The 22539-nt window shown below is 45.3% G+C and overlaps 1 protein-coding gene across 3 annotated transcripts in view; it reads right to left on the bottom strand.

Annotated features, from left to right (window-relative positions):
• Positions 1-313: 313 nt before the first annotated feature.
• Positions 314-22539, bottom strand: part of HDAC6 (histone deacetylase 6) — a 159567-nt gene continuing 137341 nt past the window's right edge. For 2 of the 3 annotated variants that reach the window (XM_073600035.1, XM_073600034.1), the window contains exon 33: positions 19905-21993. In XM_073600035.1, the coding sequence (XP_073456136.1) occupies positions 21928-21993 (66 nt within the window). In that variant the 3' untranslated portion in view covers positions 19905-21927. Of the gene's footprint in view, positions 21994-22539 lie in introns of all 3 variants that reach the window. The other variant, XM_073600036.1, reaches the window with a different exon arrangement.

The following is a 22539-nucleotide window of genomic DNA, read 5'->3' as shown; positions in this document are numbered from 1 at the left end:
ACTTAAGGTTCCTAAGAGCACAGTGGCTTCCATAATCCTTAAATGGAAGACATTTGGGATGACCAGAACCCTTCCTAGAGCTGGCCTTCCGGACAAACTGAGCTATCGGGGAGAAGAGCCTTGGTGAGAGAGGTAAAGAGGAACCCAAAGATCACTGTGGCTGAGCTCCAGAGATACAGTCGGGAGATGGGTGAAAGTTGTAGAAAGTCAACCATCACTGCAGCCCTCCACCAGTCGGGGCTTTATGGCAGAGTGGCCCAACGGAAGCCTCTCCTCAGTGCAAGACACATGAAAGCCCGCATGGAGTTTGCTAAAAAAAAAAAACACCTGAAGGACTCCAAGATGGTGAGAAATAAGATTCTCTGGTCTGATGAGACCAAGATAGAACTTTTTGGCCTTAATTCTAAGCGGTATGTGTGGAGAAAATAAGGCACTGCTCATCACCTGTCCAATACAGTCACAACAGTGAAGCATGGTGATGGCAGCATCATGTTGTGGGGGTGTTTTTCAGCTGCAGGGACAGGATGACAGGTTGCAATTGAGGGAAAGATGAATGCGGCCAAGTACAAGGATATCCTGGACGAAAACCTTCTCCAGAGTGCTCAGGACCTCAGAGTGGGCCGAAGGTTTACCTTCCAACAAGACAATGGCCCCAAGCGCACAGCTAAAATAATGAAGGAGTGGCTTCACAACAACTCCGTGACTGTTCTTGAATGGCCCAGCCAGAGCCCTGACTTAAACCAAATTGAGCATCTCTGGAGAGACCTAAAAATGGCTCTCCACCAACGTTTACCATCCAACCTGACAGAACAGGAGAGGATCTGCAAAGAGGAATGGCAGAGGATCCCCAAATCCAGGTGTGAAAAACTTGTTGAATCTTTCCCAAAAAGACTCATGGCTGTATTAGATCAAAAGAGTGCTTCTACTAAATACTGAGCAAAGGGTCTGAATACTTAGGACCATGTGATATTTCAGTTTTTCTTCTTTAATAAATCTGCAAAAATGTCGACAATTCTGTGTTTTTCTGTCAATATGGGGTGCTTTGTGTACATTAATGAGGAAAAAAAAATGAACTTAAACGATTTTAGCAAATGGCTGCACATAACAAAGAGTGAAAAATTTAAGGGGGTCTGAATACTTTCCGTCCCCACTGTATATATCTCAATCATATCAGTTCGGTTTCTTGCCTCCTAGCTTCACAATTAGTCACCTAATTCTGTTGGGAGGGGAAGTGTCCTTTTGGGAGTGCTGACTCAGATTTTCACAGTCTAAATTAAAATTTGATATTTTGAGATGTATCCGTCACGACAGAATCTAAATTTACAGGTACAGCTAGTGCGACTCACAGGCAAAAGAGCACCTGGTTGTCAGAGATGGCTTTAATCACTACCAAAAAAATTAACTGTTAGCGTTCGCAGGGATCAGGCGTGACTCTGCTAACACTGCAGTTATGTGTGCTGTGTTTTGTAAGTGAGAGTGATCTATTGATACTGCACTTGGGTGGGCTGGGCGGAGAGGCTAAGCAGAGAAAAAGAGCAGCGCCGCTCTAAGGGTAGTAATGTGTATAAAAAAGGCTTTAACAGTGTTTAACTATGCACTCACATTTGACAGATAAAAACAGGCATGTAGTGGTACTCCTTAACATCATGAAGTCACATCCGGTGGTCCGCTGGGCTGTGGAGGAGTCATACCGGAGAGGCTAAACACAGGTGCTAGCAGATGTCTGGGCTGATCCTGCTAATGCTGCATTTTTTGGAACACTATACTACTTGGGACAATAATATAGTTCTGATCAGATCAAAGATATTGATCCGTTCAAACACTATACTAGTAAGGGAGATGTGTGTGCGTGGGCGTTAGCACTACTGGCACTAATCTGACACTGCCTGGGACTGATGCTGACCCTGACACTAAAACCTGTACTGGGAGGCGATCAGAGGGTTAACCATTAGGTAGTATATGGCGGGTACCCTGACGCTGTAAAAAACTGACGTGACAGTAACTAGCGTCACCCGTGACACTAAATACAGTGATCAGAAAAGAGATCTGTACACTATATTAGTCACATTGGTGACTGGTTATTAGAGGGTTAATGGGGAGTACCCTAGACCTACCACTAATGCCTCGTTTCCACTGAGCGGATCGGTTCGGGTCGGTACAGTTTGGAAGGCCTAGAATGGTCCGGCCTATTCAGGTGAGCGTTTCCGCTGCAAGTGGGACCGCCAGGGGCCATACGTGGGTTTAGAAAAAATGCCTAGCATGGCGTCACACGTCCCCCAATCAGTGGAATGTATTGTAGCTCCACCTTAACTGAACCGTACCATTTTCTATGGCCCCACATCTGAAGCAGGACCCAGAATGGTGCGGTTTGGTTGCATGGGCCGCTTTCATAATGGAAACACTCAAAATAGCGTACCGTACCGAACCAAACCGAACCGCTCAGTGGAAACTAAGCAAAACTGCCCTAACGCTGATTAGTGTCACAAGTGAAACCAGTACAGTGATCAGTGAAAAATCTGAAAACTGCACTTGGTGACACTGTGACAGAGAGTGAAAGGGTTAACTGGGGCAATCAGGGGGTGACAAGTGTGCCTATGTGTCCTGATGTCAGTGTAGTGTTGGTGCAACTCACGGTTAAGATGTCCTCTCTCCTCGTGGAGCCCTTTTCGTTCCAGTGAGAGAGGAGATGACATCACTTCCTCTGCCTGTGTTTACATTCACAGGCAGAGTACAGTCTCTCATTAGCCAGAACCGATCACCAGGTCCAGGCCAGAAATCATTGGACTGGGCCTGGAAACTGATCGGTTCCGTAACGAATCAAATCGCCGCAGGATGCGCACACCCCCTAGGCGGCCGCTCGCCCAATGTACATTGACGGTGATTTGACCAGGAGAGCCAACCTGCCGCAGTACAACTGCGATGGCTGGTCCTTAACTGGTTAATGGATAGGCTGAGGGCAGGTGGACCTGGAAGGTGCCAACCCCTCCTTACGGGGGCGCACTGAACTCTCAGCACATAGCATTATGGCAGCAAAGATGTCAGTGCATTGCCTGACCAATATAATCAAGATACAACCAAGTGACCACTGCCCCCACCTATAACTGGTCTATTGCAGCAAGGAGCACTGTAAGGGCAACATATGTCAAACAAACACAACAAGATTTCCAAGCTCAAACTTACCAACCAGCCAGTGACCTAACAATATGCGTTAAGAACATCTTTGCTGCCATAGTGCTATGTGCTGAGAGTTCAGTCTGCCCCTGTACCTTTAAGGAGTGGGCTCCTTCCAGGTCCACCTGCCCTCTGCCTATCCATTAAAATGCATGTGTTCCCATTGTAGACAATCACTGAAGTTAGAGTTAGGGACTACAGAAAACAGGTGACGGGGCCTATAGCTTACGCATGTATTTGCAAATTTGCGCAGACTAAATCCGTTCTTAACGCATATTGTTAGACAGGTCAATTCGGTTGGTTGGCAAGTGTGAGCTTGGAAATCTTTTTGATTGATGGTGATAACCAATGCCTGCTGGGGCAAGGTCCAAACACCATAGACCCTAGTAAAAAAGATTAAATAGTGAGAGGAAGGCGGTTAAAATCCACTGGTAGATGGTGTATATAATTCAAGGATCCCAGATTTTATGAAATTCAGGCAGTTTATCATCCAAGGTAGCCATACGCCGTACAAAGGTTAATGCAAGAACTAAAGACAGGTGTTTTTTTTTTTTTTTTTTTTTTTTACACAGAAGGCTTTTTTTAAGCCTTCTGTGTGCAGTAGCCCCCCTAATACTTACCCTATCTAGATCCAGCGATGTTGCAGGAGTGTCTCGGCTGCCCAAGACTCCCCTCCTTATTGTCTGAGACAGCAGTGCGGCGCCACTGGCTCCTGCTATTGTCAATCAAAGTCAGTCAACCAATGAGGAGATAAAGAGGGTGGGGCCGGGCTGTGTGTCTGAATGGACACAGGGAGCTGTGGCTCGGCTCTGGTGCCCCCATAGCAAGCTGCTTGCTGTGAGGGCACTCAACAAGAGGGAGGGGCCAGGAGTACCAAAAAAAGACCCGAGTAGAGGAAGATCGGGGCTGCTCTGTGTAAAACCACTGCACAGGGCAGGTAAGTAAATATTGTTATTTAAAAAAAAAACAAGACTTTTGTATCACTTTAAGTTAACTGTCCTCATTTTCTCTTCAATTTACACTGCTTGCAAGAGTTGAGATTTGGCCAAAAGGAAGTTGTTGAGTGGAAAGGGACATGCAGAACAGGTGCATATTTATGAGACGTCAGGTGCCATTTAATCCAAGTTTTTAGTCTGCACTCCATAAAGCATGTGTCCAGCAGACAATATGTGGGTGCTCCATATGACCAGATGAATGGTAACATTAAGTATCTGTCAGAGAGCGTACCTCGGCGGGCAGGGTGCTCGCGGTGGTGTGCGTCGGGGCGCGTTCCTTGCAGTGCTGGCATGCATGTCCCGGTCAGGTCTGTTGTGTGTGCCAGTGTGCGGGGGCACGTGCACACCATTTGGCGCCAAACTGCCCATTTAAGCCGGCTTCCCTCTGTGATCAGTGCTGCCTGATCAACAGCTCTGCCGTCCATAGTGCCTGACCCTTGTGCCTGTATTGATCCTGATCTCCTGACGACCCGGCTTTGCTTCCTGAACCTCCCTCTGAACTCTGCCTGCACCCGACCTCTGGCCTGTCTGACTATCCGTTTGCCTGCTCCACTGTACCTCACTGCCTGCCTGTTGCCGAACCCAGTCTCCTGACCATCCTGCTCAGTCCTGTTGCCTGTGTTCCAGCCAGCACCAGCCGTCTTAGACTGCTCTCCCCCATCTGCATCTGGACTCCAGCAAACAGGCTCTCATACCACTCCGCACTCCTGTGCCTCCTGTTCACCTTACCAGGGGCCACGAGTCGGACGCGTAAGGGAGCCTACCTTCTGCCCAAGCGGACTCACCGGTCTGGTAAGTAGGAGCTTGATAGTATCAGGCAGCCATGACCGAGTCCGGGCAGGGGGCCTCCCCTATGGATGAACTTTGCAGACATCTGGCGGGATTAACCCAAGCGGTGAAAAGTTTACAAGAGGGCTATACCAGACTGGAAGAACGTGTTCAGGTCCTGTCTGCACCTACCGGTCCCCAGGGGGCCTCAGCTGCAACCGCAGCACCCTCCGTAGTCATGCTCCCTCCAGAGCCCAAAGTACCTATACCAGAAAGGTTCTCCGGAGACCGTAGCAAGTATCGTGCATTCCGGAATGCATGTGGACTCTATTTCGCTTTACAGCCTCGCACCTTCTCCCTAGAGGCCACTAAGGTGGGCTTCGTCATTTCCTTGTTGGCCGGTGAACCTCAAACCTGGGCCCACCGACTCTTGGAGCAGAAGTCTGACGCCTTGGAGAATCTGGATGCCTTCTTCTTGGCAATGTCACAACTTTACGAAGACCATCAGCTAACTGCAACTGCCGAAGCTACCCTGCACTCCCTCCGTCAAGGCCGTCGAGCGGCAGAGGACTACGCTGTTGAATTCAGGCTCTGGAGCTCAGATACGGCATGGAACGACGCAGCCTTGCGCCATCAGTTTAGGATGGGCTTGTCCGACCCACTCAAGGATGAGCTAGCACGGGTCGGGGTACCTCAAACCTTGGAAGAGTTAGTTAACCTGTCAATCCAGATTGACCGTCGGCTGAGAGAACGAGGTACCGAAAGATCTACCAGTACCTTTCGACCCACCTGGATGCTTCCACAAGTTCCCAGTCCTCCCAGTAGGCCCTCCGCTCCACCACCTGCTCCAGCTTTTGATGTCCCAGAACCCATGCAGCTTGGCCTGCTCCGTCCCTCTTTGACTACCGAGGAGAAGTTACGCAGACGTGCCCATAACCTATGTCTCTACTGTGGGGAACCTGGGCACTACGCCAGCGTCTGCCCCAACAAGACGCGTAAGTGTCGTTCTGCTGTTCGTACTTGTGAAACTATCATGCCAAAACCAAGTACGCATCTAACTATCTCTGTCACTTTGCAGCTTCCCGGAAAGGCTATCCAAGTTCCAGTCATCATTGACTCCGGAGCCTGCAGCTGCTTCATCGACCTGACCTTTGCAGCTCAGCATGATATACCCCTTCGACCCAAGACCCAAAGCCTGGCTGTTCATCTTGCAGACGGTTCCGCTCTCCGTTCTGGTCCGGTCATTCAAGAGACCGTCCCCTTAGAAGCTATTATGCACTCTCAGCACCGGGAATACCTGTGTTTGGATGCCATCTCCTCTCCCCTCTTCTCTGTCATCCTTGGAATGCCATGGCTGCAGGTTTACAACCCCCAAATCAACTGGGCTTCTGGAAGAGTTGAGTTTCTCTCAGAGTACTGTCAACAACACTGTCTGCAACGAGTCGACCATGAGATTCCCCAACTTCTCTGCTTACATCCTGATGCCAACTTGCTCCAAGCTATCCCAGAACCCTACCGAGACTTCTCGGACGTATTCAGCAAGAAAGGTGCAGAGATACTACCCCCACACAGGCCCTACGATTGTCCTATAGAGTTGTTACCCGGAACCGAGGTACCCTTCGGCAGGATCTTTCCATTGACTGAGCAGGAGCTGGACATGTTAAAACACTACCTTGATGAGAATTTAAAGAAGAAATGTATCCGCCCGTCCACATCTCCGGCCGGCGCCGGCCTATTCTTCGTAGAGAAAAAAGATCATTCTCTTCGACCATGCATCGATTACCGAGAATTGAACAGGATAACGATTAAAAATCGCTACCCGCTACCCCTGGTGCCTGAGTTGTTCCAGAGGCTGGGAACTGAAAAAGTCTTCACGAAATTGGATCTTCGCGGAGCCTATAACCTAATCCGCATCCGAGAGGGTGACGAGTGGAAGACCACTTTTCGTACTCGTTTTGGGCATTTCGAGTATCTCGTTATGCCCTTCGGTCTTTGTAACGCCCCAGCCACATTCCAACATTTTGTGAACAACATTTTCCGTGAATTCTTGGATCTCTACGTCATCGTTTACCTTGATGACATCCTCATTTTTTCCTCTTCCTTGGCTGATCATCGCAGGCACATTCGGAATGTCCTTGCTCGGCTCAGGCAACACGGACTGTATGCTAAACTCGATAAATGCGAGTTTGAACTCCAATGCATCCAATTCCTGGGGCTCATCATTTCAGTTGAAGGTATTAAGATGGACCCTCAAAAAGGTGTCCGCCATCCTGGATTGGCCCGCACCTACAGACAGAAAAGGGGTCCAACGCTTTGTGGGATTTTCCAATTTTTACAGGAAATTCATCAGAGACTTCTCTAAAATCATTGCTCCCATTACGGAACTAACAAAGCAGGGAACCCGATTCTGCTGGACGTCCAGGGCACAATCGGCCTTCGAAAAATTAAAGGGTCTATTCACTTCAGCCTCTATCCTCAAACACCCTAACCCTGCCTTGCCATTTGTGTTAGAGGTCGATGCCTCAGAAATCGCAGTAGGGGCGGTACTCTCCCAACGCCAGGGCCCCAAGGCTCTTCTGTTCCCAAAAGCGTTCTTCTCTTGCAAACTCTCTGTGTCTGAAAGGAACTACGATGTGGGAGACCGGGAGCTTTTGGCCATCAAGACGGCTCTGGAGGAGTGGCGCCATCTTCTGGAGGGTGCTGTACATCCTATTCTAATCTATACGGACCACAAAAGCTTGGAATATTTGAGATCTGCCAAGAGACTAAAACCACGACAGGCCAGATGGGCACTCTTCTTCTCCCGCTTCCTATTTCACATCACTTACAGACCTGGCTCTAAAAATGTGAAACCAGACGCACTGTCACGAATGTTCTATGACTCCAAAGAAACCGTCCCTCCGGACACTATCCTGCCTGCGGGAAATTTTTTACTTCTTCAGGGAGATTTAATCTCCAGAATAAGACAAGCCTCCTCAGAAAATTCCCCAACCTACTGGGACCAGCCTAAGAGATGGGTTGCTTTGGCACGAAGGCAAGATCATGGTTCCTGAGAATCTTAGGGTGCTGGTACTGGAACTGTGCCATGACCACAAGCTGGCAGGTCATTTTGGGGCCAGGAAGACAATCGAACTGGTGCAGCGCACCTTTTGGTGGCCACAATTGGCCGAAGACTGTAGGAGTTATGTCAGTTCCTGCCACACTTGTGCCCGAAGAAAGAGTAACCGGACGAAGGCCTGGGGCTTATTGAAACCCTTGCCCATCCCTGACAGGCCCTGGAAGATGATCTCGATGGATTTCATCATGGAACTACCCCCATCCGAAGGCTTCTCTACTATCTTTGTTATAATTGATAGACTGTCTAAAATGGCACATTTCCTTCCCATGAAAGGCACACCCTCAGCCGTAGAAACGGCAAAGATCTTTGTTAAAGAAATCGTGAGACTACATGGGGTTCCCTCTAATATCGTGTCGGATCGTGGTGTCCAGTTCACCTTCTGGAAAGCAATGTGCGGTTCTCTTGAAATTGAACTGGCGTTCTCTTCAGCCTATCACCCCTAGACAAACGGCCAGACGGAGAGAACCAACCAAACTTTGGAGCAATACCTCCGTTGCTTCTCGGCCTTCTCCCAAGATGACTGGGTTTCCCTGTTACCAGTCGCAGAATTTTCATATAATAACTCTCTGCATTCAGCCATCAACCAAACGCCATTCTTTGCCAACTATGGATTCCATCCCTCCTTCCCACCCAGCTCTATACCGGAATGTTCCCTCCCTGCAGTGACCGAAACAATGGAGTTCTTCTCTACCAATAGTAAGCTTCTGCAGGAGACCATGGCCCAGTCCCAGGCGTCTTATAAAAGGATGTTTGACAAGAAGAGACGAGGGGAACTCATCCTAGAGCCTGGCAACCAAGTGTGGTTATCCACAACTAATTTGAAGATGGCTTGTCCCTCTAGGAAACTGGGGCCTAAGTTTATGGGTCCCTTCCCGGTAAAGGAAAGTAAATGACGTCGCGTATGAACTCAACCTGCCGGATTCTTTTAGAATACACCCGGTTTTCCATGTGTCCTTACTGAAACCAGTCATTCCTAATTCTTTCACTGACCGTAATACCAAGCCACCTGAGCCTGTTATGGTCAATAACGAGGAGGAATTTGAAATCGACGCAATCCTGGATTGCAGAAAAAGGCGTAATCAAATCCAGTACCTCATCAAATGGAAGGGGTACAGACCCGAGGATAACTCCTGGGAGCCTGAAAGTAATCTTCATGCTGAGGAACTGTTACAAGTCTTTAAAGATTCCCACGCAACCAGGTTGGCCCAGCCGGGCATCCGGAAGCTGCCCTTGAGGGGGGCACTGTCAGAGAGCGTACCTCGGCGGGCAGGGTGCTTGCGGTGGTGTGCGTTCCGCTGTGTGCGTTCCTTGCAGTGCTGTCATGCGTGTCCCGGTCAGGTCTGTTGTGTGTGCCGGTGTGCGGGGGCGCGCGCGGGTGTGCACGCCGTTTGGCGCCAAACTGCCCATTTAAGCCGGCTTCCCTCTGTGATCAGTGCTGCCTGATCAACAGCTCTGCCGTCCATAATGCCTGACCCTTGTGCCTGTATTGATCCTGATCTCCTGACGACCCGGCTTTGCTTCCTGAACCTCCCTCTGAACTCTGCCTGCACCCAACCTCTGGCCTGTCTGACTATCCATTTGCCTGCTCCACTGTACCTCACTGCCTGCCTGTTGCCGAACCCAGCCTGTCTCCTGACCATCCTGCTCAGTCCTGTTGCCTGTGTTCCAGCCAGCACCAGCCATCTTAGACTGCTCTCCCATCTGCATCTGGACTCCAGCAAACAGGCTCTCATACCACTCCGCACTCCTGTGCCTCCTGTTCACCTTACCAGGGGCCGCGAGTCGGACGCATAAGGGAGCCTACCTTTTGCCCAAGTGGACTCACCGGTCTGTTAAGTAGGAGCTTCATAGTATCTAGCATTAAAGACCACTAGCACTTTATAAAGTTTCCTTTAGTTTATTGTGACAAAAGAAAATGTCAATGCCTCCAGGTTTTGCAGGGTCTCAAGGGAGTATAGTGACTGTTTTCAGCAACAGTGTTTTGGGAACATATTGATATTTGCCCCGGTCAAATGATTTGTAGCTTTATTTCCTAAGTATCTGCAGACTTCATATTTGATGGTTTATAAATACCTGAATTGCTGTCCAATATAGGTCAACTAGGTAGGTGGCCCTGTATTCACCCAGACCTTTATAAATATGCTATGTAGGGGGCAATTCAAATCCACTGAGGCAATCTGACCATGGATCACCTGACAGTGAACTGAAATTTGATTGTTTGCTAGGGGCTCTCTTTAGTATTGTGTTAATCACATAACTGTATAACTTGGTTTATTTTCCTTTGTCACCAGGCAGTAAAGAAGCCACCACAGTGCTACAAATGCCGACTTTGCTGAAGGATCTGCGGCCATGTTTCCCTGTCAGTGTGATCAAGTCCCTGTCAGTGTGGTCAAATGGTATGATGCCCCCCATCACTCACCACATGGTTCAAGGTCATGGCTGAAGGCCTTTACATCAGTGTCCTCAGCCCCCCTTCCTTGCATCCCAGTCCTCTTCATAGCCCCCTTATTTGAATCCTAGTCCCCTTTATAGCCCCCCCTAGTTGTACCCCAGTCCTTTTCACAGCCCCCCTTATTTGCACCCCAGTCCACTTTACAGCCCCCCTTACTTTCATCTCAGTCCTCTTCACACCCCCTTCCTTGTGTCCCAGTCCCCTTCACAGCCCCCCTACCTTATTTGCACCCCAATCCACTTTTTCAGCCCCTCCTTCGTTCCTAGCTCTGTTATTGGATTAGAATACACGAGCCAGCCTTCGCACCCCCCTCCCTCCCCCATGTGCATCATGTAGATTAAAGCCTGTTTAGTCAAAAGTTGTTAAAAAAAAAAAAATCAGCACAAGGGACATTGCTTAAGGTCAACATAATGCTTCCCTTGTGCTAAATCTTTTTAAACTCCTTTCTTTTTTTTACCGAACTTTATTTTTTATCACATAGGGAAAAAAGTCATTATTCTTAAGGTTATTTTTAAGGAGACGTGTTTACGACCCCCGATGACTCACCTGATTGAAGCTAATAGAGTGCACATTGCGCTCTATTCGTTTCTTCCCTGACTACAGTGACAGTCAAACCCAGAAGTGATATAATACATATTGCTGACACTGGCATATGTAATGATGTCATTGCACATCAGCGTCATAGGGTGCTGTCTTTTTGCTTGCCTGCCATTATGCTGCAGGAGGTGTGCGCTTGGCACCAATTCTGACTGTGTGGCTTTATGGCATGGCTTGGGCTGCTCAATTTTGGTGGCATTGCATGACATGGGGGGTATAGGGAGCCATAAATGGAAGGGGTATGGGAGGTGTGGTCCCACAAGACAGAAGGACACTCACCATTTTTGGACCACAGGACTTTTTCCTCTTCTCCTAGGAACACCTTTTGAGCACTCTGTTTTGTAGGGGATATGTTTAGGGGTGACAGACATTTGTACAGATCCAATAGCCATCTTCTAATTTGCATATGACCTTCATGTAAAAATATTTTTGAATTTATTAACTTTTTGGGAGAGTTTTTATTATAATTATTAGAAAGTTTTTTGCTTATAAATACAGTAGTTATGTTATTCTGCCTGATCTTTAACCTATTTCTATGCACTATGTCACAGAATAGTTATTATGTATATATTTGGGATATATTAGCACACATTTTTTTATGAAGCACACTATTAGTATCTTTAAAGTTTTTACTACTACTGATTTGCTTTTGTGGTCCAATAGCGCTCTCTCTGTCCCTCTGTTTGGGGTCTCTGGCCCCCCAGCAGTCCTGGCTCAGCTGAGCTCTGATGAAGAAGGGACGAGCCCTTCGAAACGCGTTAGCGAGTAGTGATGCCTATATGTTCCTCTAAGACCTTTGGAAGGCTTCGCTCATCATTATAACCACTTGCAGTTAGTTGATGCTCAAGTTTTACGGCACCTGATTTTACTACTGCTTGTGAGTAATTTCTTTTATCATTTTATTCAATAAATGTCTTACAAAAGATAATGCACATGGCTGGTGCGCCCCTCTCTCTTTTTATTTCTTGGACTCCATTTACTGTTTAGATGACTTCTGAAGGCAATTGGTTCCACTAGATTTTAGTTAGGGGTATCAGAGTAAAAGGGGACTGAATACAAATGCACGCCACACTTTTCACATATATTTATTTGTAAAAAAAAAAAAAAATTGAAAACCATTTATAATTTTCCTTTCACTTCACAATTATGTGCCACTTTGTGTTGGTCTATCACAGTGGTCTCCAAACTGCGGCCCTGGGGCCAGATGTGGCCCTTTGCTTGCCTCTATCTGGCCCTTGGGGCACTATTCCTTCCACAACTGACCTTAATGATGGGCACTGTTCCTCCCACTGACACGAAGGATGGGGTGCTTTTCCTCCCACTGATATCAACAATAGAGCACTATTCATTCCTAATACCAATGATGGGGCATTGTTTACTTCCACTGATGCTGGGGCATTTTCTCATCTCACTGGTGACAGTCTGGGCCCCATAAAGTCTGAAGGCCAGTAAACTGTCCCTTTTTTAGAAAGTTTGGAGAACCCTGGTCTATCACATAAAAGCCTAATAAATACATTTACATTTTTGGTTGTAACATGACAAAATGTGGAACATTTCAAGGGGTATGAATACTTTTTCAAAAGGCACTGTATACACACACCAGCCACTTTATTAGGTACAACCGTTCAATTGCTTGGTAACAAAAATTGTTAATCAGCCAATCACATGGCAGCAACTCAATGCATTTGGACATCTAGACATGGTGAAGATGACTTTCTGAAGTTTAAACTGAGCATCAGAATGGGGAAGAAAGAGGATTTAAGTGACTTTGAAAGTGGCATGGTTGTTGGTGCCACACGGGCTGGTCTGAGCATTTAAAAAATTGCTGATCTACTGGGATTTTCACGCAACACTATCACTAGGGTTTTCAGAGCATGGTCCAAAAAAGAGAAAATATCCAGTGAGCGGCAGTCGTGTAGATGAAAATGCCTTGTTAATGTCAGAGGAGAATGGGCAGACTTGTTTGAAATGATAGAAAGGCAACAGTAACTCAAAAAAACACTTGTTACAACCAAAGTATGCAGAATACCATTTCTGAAAGCACAACACATTGAACCATGAAGCAGATGGGATACAGCAGCAGAAGACCACACCAGGTGCCACTCCTGTCAGCTAAGAAAAGGAAACTGAGGCTACAATTCACACAGGCTCACCAAAATTAGACAATGGATTGCCTGCTCTGAGTCTCGATTTCAGCTGCGACATTCAGATGATAGAGTCAGAATTTGGCGTAAACAACGTGAAAGCATGGATCCATCCTGCCTTGTATCAACAATTCAGGCTGGTGGTGTAATGGTGAGGGGAAATTTTCTTGGCACACTTTGGGCCCCTTAGTACCAATTGACCATTGTTTAAATGCCACGGCCTACCTGAGAATTGTTGCTGACCATGTCCATCCCTTTATGACTACAGTGTACCCATCTTCTGATGGCAACTTCCAGCAGGATAATGCACCATGTCACAAATTTAAAATCATCTCACCACTGGTTTCTTGAACATGACAATGAGGTCACTGTACTCCAATGGCCTCCACAGTCACCAGATCTCAATCCAATAGAGCACCTTTGGAATGTGGTGAAACGGGAGATTTGCATCATATCTGTAGCAACTGCGTGATGCCGATATGGACCAAAACCTCTGAGAAATGTTTCCAACACCTTGTTGAATCCTTGCCACAAAGAATTAAGGCAGTTCTGAAGGCAAAAGGGGTCCAACCCAGTACGAGCAAGGTTTACTTAATAAAGTGGCTGGTGAGCATATATACACTGTATATATAGTCTCAAGTTTAGTAGTAAAATTAACCTGTCAGCCGCAAGGTTTTCACTCTTATTTTGTCAGCAAAAAAGTTCTTCTTGGTGTGCTTTTTTTTAAACTAGTTTCACATTCTTACTAGGGTTTGATTGACTTTATGGCTATACCTCACAAATTTCCACCTCCCTATCCAGCTAGTCTGTCCCCCACGCCAGTAAGAGCATTCTCATTAGCAGACATCTCAAGTCTCCTGTGAGGTGCTTTTCTGCGGCGGCAAGCGCCTCCCGATCTCCCGGGAATGATCGGTGAGGCGGGGAACAGCTGTGATCACCGATCTCCTAGAACTAGTAACTGGACACAGTGAGCGAGATCGCTCCTGTGATTACTGAGCAGAGTAAACTATGTTTTACTCTGCTCAGTTTATGAATGAACAGGAGCCTCTGTCTCCTGTTCATTCATCTTTAGTGCTGAGAAAGGGAGTGGGGAATGTGTGCTCAGTCCCTTTGTCTCAAATGTGAGATGTCAGGGGTCTGTTCAGACCCCTGACATCTCACCAAAGCCCCCCAAAAAAAATATAAAAAAAAAAAAAATAATAATTTGTAAAAAAAAAAAAAAACTACTGACACCATCCACATACCACCCACCCCCTTCCCCATAAGCACTGCGAAAAAAGTATTGAAAAAAGTGTTTTAAAAAAATATTTTGCCACAGGGGGTGAGGGGTGTTTGCGGGCACGAAGCACCACCTCCCTGAAATGAGTTTCTGCAGGTTGGGATGTCTGCATTAGGCAAGGGCCGCTGTTACAAAACTAATTCCACTAGTTTTCTAGGTAAGAGCGGATACACTGTGGCATATTTTCTTCAAATTTACATTTTCTTTGAAATATCTGGAGAGTTAACTTTAACCACTTCCCGCCCGCCCTATAGTGGATTGACGTCCTAGAAGTGGTTCTGTTATCCTGACTGGGCGTCATATGACGTCCAGCAGGATAACATGCCGCTGTGCGCCCCCAGCGGCGCACATCGCGGCGATCGGTGGAGCGATGTGTCAGCCTGATCCGGTGGAGGCTCTTTACCACGTGATCAGCCGTGTCCAATCACGGCTGATCACGCTGTCAATGGGAAGAGCCGTTAATCGGCTCTTCCTCACTCGCGTCTGACAGACGCGAGTAGAGGAGAGCCGATCGGCGGCTCTCCTGGCAGGGGGGTCTGCGCTTATTGTTTATCAGCGCAGCCCCCCCTCAGATCACCACACTGGACCACCAGGGATCGCCACTAGGACCACCAGGGAAGGGGCAACATGTGGATGGCCAGGTATGTACCCCATGGCCATCCACATGTGCCCAATCTGTGCCAGTGCCCACAAATGGGCACTGATTGGCACCATCATGTCCCAGGTCTGCCCAGCAATGCCCCCAATGTTTTATCAGTGCCACCTGTCAGTGCCCATCGGTGCCACCTGTCAGTGCCCATCGGTGCCGCATACCAGTGCCACCTATCAGTGCCGCCTATCAGTGCCCATCATCAGTGCCACCTCATCGGTGCCCATCAGTGCCGCCGTATCAGTGCCCGTCAGTGCAGCCATATCAGTGCCCGTCAGTGCAGCCATATCAGTGCCCGTCAGTGCAGCCATATCAGTGCCCGTCATTGAAGGAGAAAACGTACTTATTTACAAAAAATTTTAACAGAAACAAAAGAAAAACTTGTTTTTTTTTCGAAATTTTCGGTCTTTTTTTATTTGTTGCGCAAAAAATAAAAACCGCAGAGGTGATCAAATACCACCAAAAGAAAGCTCTATTTGTGGGAACAAAATGATAAAAAATTTGTTTGGGTACAGTGTAGCATGACCGCGCAATTGTCATTCAAATTGCGACAGCACTGAAAGCTGAAAATTGGCCTGGGCGGGAAGGTGTCTAAGTGCCTGGTATTGAAGTGGTTAAAGTAGAAGGATGGCTACACTATGGGAATTAAAATAGTCACATATTCTTAACAAGCAGCAAATGAGCTTTAAAATATGCCCTCACTTACCTTTCTTGCTGCAGACACAGTGCAGCAATTCATCCAACACACGTTTCAGTAACTTGGGTCACATCCTGTGGCCTTCAGACTGTTTTGTGAATAATATCCATACTTAATAGAGAAGGTGCCTTATTCGCATAATACTACAAGTTCACATAAAAGCTACTAGCCACATACCATTGCCGAAATATCCCTACATTTAAAGGCTTCACAATTGCTTTGAGAGACAAATACAAAGACAGGCTTTATAAAATGTATGTGTATAATTAAAATATTATTAAATAATTATTGGTGACTCTTAAAACAACACAAACTTTTAGGGGACAAATGATGATGTGTAGTCATATTAAACACTCCCTCCATTTCTTTACATTTCTTCTTAATAGTCCAGAGTATAAATGCTGATAGAATGTGCCACTTTTCTAATTGATTCCCCAGAGCTGAAAGACTGAAGTTGATAACTCATTCTGGAAAGCTATCCAATCAGTTGCCCCCCTTTAGTAATCCAAAGTCCATACAATACAGACAGTGACTATTTAAAACAGGATTTTTGGACTCACTGTAAACTCCTTTTCTTGACATCCATACCAACTCCTACTACCAAGCATGCCTCAGAATAGTAAAGCAATACCAAGAGAGCATGATTACAAACACAAAACACAAGAGGGGAGAAGGGGTGGGACTAGTGTCCCTCAATGGACTACAAGGACAAAATTCCCAATTACTGTACTTTCTCATTCTCTGAAGGACACAGAAAGTCTTAACCTTCAGGATATCCAAAAGCGGCCCAAATGAAAGTTTGGCAACACAGCTAACAATTGCCAAAAGGTCCAACATAAACAGAAAACTATGGGCTGTAGCTCAAAGAGCCGCCCGAAGAACCTTATGCCCGAACCTGGCATCAGGTGAGGCCAAAACCTCCACATGGCAGAACTAAGAGATAGTATAAACAGAAGAATAGTCTTGAAAATCTGGGAAACAGTTGCCTGAAGTTTAAAAGTTGCTCAATGCCCTGGTGGAGTGAGCGTTAACAGGAAAGGGGGAACCTGATCCTTGAGACCATGAGCTTGAATTAAAGGTCTCTCTGAGCCACCTAAGAGATTGTAAAATGAGAAGCTGGTACACCCTTCTAGGGCCCATCTGGACTGAAAAAAGGCAAAGAGAGGATCCATCCCAATGAGAAACTCTTGGGTGAAGTAAACCTTCCATGTCCAATGATAGAGCTTGTGGCAAGGTCTGGCTGATTCCATCTGGAATTTTTGGGCCTGAATGTAAACCATCATGGCTTAATGGTCCAAGGTGGGGCAAATGCCCGCTTTGGGTTTTGAAATAGTGAACAGGTTAGAGTATAACCCTTGAAACCATTCTGCAGTAGGACCAGGGCTTTGACACCTTGGTCCAGAATGCCTGGGAGGGTCTGATGGAGATCTGCCTGTCTGCGTGGAGACATAGGAAGATTAGAGATGAGAAACAAAAAAGGGCAGATAACAAAATTTAGTTTGTAGCCCTGAGACACCACCACCTCTTGCACCCAGTTAACTGTAATGCAAGCTGTCCAAGCATCCACAACAGTCAACAGATGTCCCACTTTGGAAAGTGGGGGAACACCTTCATACCAAGCAAGACTTGCCTGAGGATCTGGCAGACTTGGAATCCCAGACTTCGAGAGTGGAAGGGGAGATGAAATTGAAGGGCCGTGATGTTGAAGTCAAAAGAGTAAAGAAATGAAAGATAGTTCTTGCTGGTCAGAGAAGGAGATAACTTTTGAGGCTTCTTTCTCTAGAGATGATAGGTGCTGTTGCCACCAGTAACATCCTTGATAAAAACATCTAAGGCTGGCCCGGGGAGGAGCTTTCCGTAAAAGGCCATGTACATTAAATATTTCTTACAAGACAGCTCCACAGTCAAGCACTTTAGCCAAAGCACTCTTAAGTATATTTGTATAAGTCGGGAGGATTCCAGTAAGCCATCACAGCTATCTGCTCTCAACAGCAGTGGTGGTTAGATGTCTTTTAATGGATTTGGACCAGTCAGACATAGTTTGACAAAGCAAAATCACAGCCAAAAATGGGCGCAGGGCGAGACCCACCAGTGAGAACAGAGTTCCGGAAAGAGCCTCCAAACTCTTATCATTTAGGTCCTTAAAAGGCAGGAGCATTCTCCATCTGTATAATAGACACTTCCAGATCCACAGAGGGAATAGACCACTTCTGAACAAAATCTGTGCTAAATGGATAAAAAGCCAGCAAAGCTTAGAATCTGTAACAGCACTTCTTTTACATAAACAACTGGAAAAGCGAGCGTAAAGTAAGAGTCTTTTCAGCCTTAGGGGCCCTATATGACCCAAGGCTGGAAACAACATTGATAGAAGCAACAGGCTGATTCTCTAGCTTCAGGGTGGTACGCAGCTTATTGATTAGTGCTAAGTGATAACTTGTAGACTGACTCCTCAGTAATAAGCTTATCAAAAAATGATTTGAGCACCTCAGAATTAGCAGCCAATGACCCAGAAGCCAGTAAGGCTGCAGGTAAGACCGATTCAAAATCTGATGGAGGGCATGGGAGGACACTTTTTGCCTCTGCAATCAGAACCAAAAAATAACTGGGTATCTGGAGTAGTTCTGAATGACTGTAGTAAAAATATCAGCTGAGATGGCATCGCACCCAGCCACACCCAACAGAGCCGAGATGGACTGTAAGTAGACGAGAGACTCTAACTGCAGAGGACAGCATGACTCCAGATTGCAGGTGTTGGCACCATCAATAGGTGCACTGCAAAAATCTGCCAACTCAGTAGTAAAAAATAAGCTGGGGGCACAAAAGTACAGCAGGACTATCATCCCGCTGTGTCTAGAATCAGATATGTTGCAGCCACAACCTGGTTGGGCAACATACAAACTCAAGATTAAATGGCAAGGCCTCAAGTACCCCTTTAAACTCAGACAGCTGGTAGCAGGTCATGGTCTATGACCATAAGTTCAGATGACTGAAGGTGGGGAGCAGTAACAGATTGAAGATCGAAGTTCTATGTGGCTCTTTGCAACAGGAACAGCAGTATACAGATGATGTCAATGCGCTGTCCCACATTGTGAACCCTTTCCATGGCATCTCTCGTGCGAAACAGAGAAATATAGTGCTGAGCAACCCGCTGGCCACCTCACTAAGTGAATCTTTAAAGACAAGGCAAGTGCAGAGGCAATGCCACTGGACCTGGAAGACGCTCTGCAGCTAACCTAACCTGAACTGAGTCTAAAAAGCATCCCACATGGGAACCTTTGCCCAGGCAATTTCAAGGCTAGACCTGAAATTTCCATTCCAGCAGGGCCAGGATACAGTAAGGTCTAAAAGCCAGGCTGAGAACAATCATGCCAGATAGCTGCAAATCAGAGGTGAAAGATTTCAGCAGCCCTTGTAAATACAATATGAGTCTTGATTAAAGTAAAAAGTAAAAGAAGAAAAAAAAATGCTATATAAATCACAGGTTAGCCCTTAAAATAGCAGAGCTAAAAAAAAAAAAAAAAAAAAAAAAAAAAAAAGTTTAAGAAAACATCAATGCTCCTAAGACACCAGCATAAAATTGAGGTATACTAGGTGTAGGAGGGGTTACTCTGGGCCGGCCTACAGTTTTTTTGTTCCCTGTTTGTCAGTGTCCGACCCTCTTGGGTGGCAGTATAACCTGAATATTAGGACTTCTTATTTCACCTTTCTACCAATACCTGACACATTTATGTAATACCTCTATACAGTATTTTTTACCTATCATGTGCTCTTATGTGTGCTTAGGCTTTTAAAGTATCCATAGTACCCAGTTATTTTGGACAATGGGAGGGAACCCACACAAACATTAAAAAGATAAAAACTCCATACAGGTGGTGTTCTTGGGAGAATGCAACTCAAGACCTCAACACTAACATCCAAGCTTTTCTACTTTGGTGTTATGATATTTTTTCCTGCCATGTCAGACCCATTGATAATATCGTTTTTTTGAGTCTTAGCATTTTGCACACAACAGCAAAAGACAATAAACATACCAGTAAAAATAAGAACATTTACATTTTGGGTACAACGGACGCTTCTACAGCTGGCACAAGCATAAGGTAAATACTTTGATCTTTACTACCTTACCGTAGTATCAAAATACAGGCATAGGTGCAGCTGTCTTTTCAAAATTACCTATTCCTTAAAAAAAATTATATTCATCAAGCAGCTTAAAAAGGATAAGTTCACCCTTTAAAAAAAAAATAATAATAAATGCACATCTTTTTTTTTTTTTTACATGCAAAAAGTGCATCACGGCAGGTCACGGGTGCCATACAAGTCTCCTGCAGACTTGTCAGTGTGTATCTGCCTGTCAGATGCATACTGACAAGAAGAGACAATGAACTACCTAGAGCACAGCGCACTGGTAGTTCATTGAGAACTACAAGCTGACAGTTGCAAAGGCTGTTGGTACTTGTAGTTTTTCATTCAGAGAACTCTGAATAAATGTTGTGGCTGGGTGAGTGGAGCCCCATACGGGTGCGTTTTTCTTAAATAGTGACAAAAAGTCAAAGAAGTCCAAAAAAGGGCAAGAAATCCAAAACTATGAGCCACGTTTACATACAGAAGCTATTAACACAATTTATAAATAAGTAAGAGGTTGCATGACTTAAAAAAAAAAAAAAAAAACACACTTGAGAAATGTGGCTGTTTATATATTAACAATAAAGAGGAGAAAATATGTGATCAGTCGTTTTAGGCAAAAGGAGGCTCAAAGACTTACTACAATATCTTTCACTGGATACCAGAAAGAAATTCTGTTTCCACAGGATATTGTCTCCCCCTGCATCAGAACTATTATTATGTTAAGTTCTTATAAAAAGAGAAAAATAACTTCAAAGAGTATCAAAAGCCAAAACATTTTTTTTTTAGTTTTGAATAGAGAAGGGAATGGTTAAAACCCCAGGATCTAATTATCTGTTCGTGTCCCTTTAGGGAAACTTCTCTTCATATCCTGGAAACACAACATGTAGTCAGAGGGAAGCTTTCCAAAGTGAAGAAATTGCCCCTGCACACCACAAAAATGTCCTTCAGATCTGTTCTCGATGCTTTTCTGCATGAGCGTTTTTATTGCTTTTTTTTTTATGTGTTTTACCACATTCCAGTACATTTCTGTACAGGAAAAAAGCCCCATGTTGCACTTTTTTTTACTGGAACTGAAAAGCACTGCATTGGTGTGAACTATGACAATGGAACCCACATAACCTACTTCCATGACTTTTTGATGCAGAAAAAAGCATTGCACTGCATGTGGTGCAAACTGGCCCTTAGAGCATAAAAAAAACTGCCCTTAAAACATCATCAAAAAAGCATTGACAGTAGGATATATGGGTTCCAATGGCATAGTTCACACCAGTGCATTCCAGTGCTTTTGATTTCCAGAAAAAAAGATGTTGCTTTTTTCCTGCACAGAACTGTACTGGAATGCAGTAAAAAGCTTTAAAAAAAACGCACCGGCCTCCAGTACATAAAAAAACAAAACAAAAAAAAAAAAAAACACACACACACACACACACACGAAAAAAGAAACATATAGAATGCAACCAGAAATGCATAAACCATGCACTTATCTCTCGTGCAGAAACGCATCCAGAATTGATATGGAGGAGGTTTTTCTGGTGTGAATGGGCATTGAAACAGTTATCATAAAGGATACACACATTACAAGATTTCCTGTCAATTCCTATTCTGAGAACACCTTTAAAATATTGCATTTCAAAAGAGGGTGAACCTGCCCCAAACACAAACAGCAATAAAAACCTAACTGGGGTTCTAACCCTTTCCCATTCAAAACTTAAAAAAGCCTTGTCATTATATACACTGTAGCACATAAATATTATTTGCTTGATTTTATAAGCCTCCATACAATTTAGGTTCACTGCTCCATTAAAGCCAGAAAACCCAAGTCTGGCACACAGCATTGCTCAATCTGTGTGTCTTCGACAAGCTGACCATCATAGATCCATGCTAAAGTGAGCGTGTGACGAAAATGCTGAATCTGGGGGTGTTAAGCATAATTTATGCTCCAGGCATTTCCTCGCCAAATTTGGAGTAGTAGGCTGACTGTTTTGCTGGAATCAAGACCTGCAAGCGAGACAAAGTACACACATGAGAGAAGGGATTATAGGCCATGTTGTAATATGGGTTCATGGCCAACAGCAACACCATCAGAATTAAAAAAAAAAAACAAAAAAAAACAAACAAAAAACTTGTGATTGCACTTCATATTATGCCAAGAGAAATGTCCTAATTCAAACACACAGGCCTTTTATCAGTACAGGCCCAACCATGATGCTAGTACCACAAAGCTTTTTTTAGCAGAAGTTTTTTGTCTTCTGACTCTCTGTCTTTATAAACAGATCAGGCATGGAGAGAAGGAGGTGGGAAGAGTCCTACCTTACACATTGAATTGTGAGTATAAATTTGAGTTTGAGTTCCTGAGCACTATAAAAACATGTTTTGTCAGCACAGCAGCTAAAGCCTGGTACACACTATGTGTTTTTTTTTTTTTATTGTTCAACCCGAAAAAAAAAAAAAAAAAAAAAAAAAAAAAAAAAAAAAAGTCAGCTCCGGTCAGAGCTGCTGTACTAAGTATGCGAAGCTAGTGCAGCGATTTCCCCCCGCTGAGCT

The sequence above is a fragment of the Aquarana catesbeiana genome, linkage group LG09 (genome assembly GCF_042186555.1).
Source record: "Aquarana catesbeiana isolate 2022-GZ linkage group LG09, ASM4218655v1, whole genome shotgun sequence".
NCBI lineage: Eukaryota > Metazoa > Chordata > Amphibia > Anura > Ranidae > Aquarana > Aquarana catesbeiana.
Note: the sequence above shows the minus strand (reverse complement) of the source record. Positions and strands in the feature narration are given on the sequence as shown.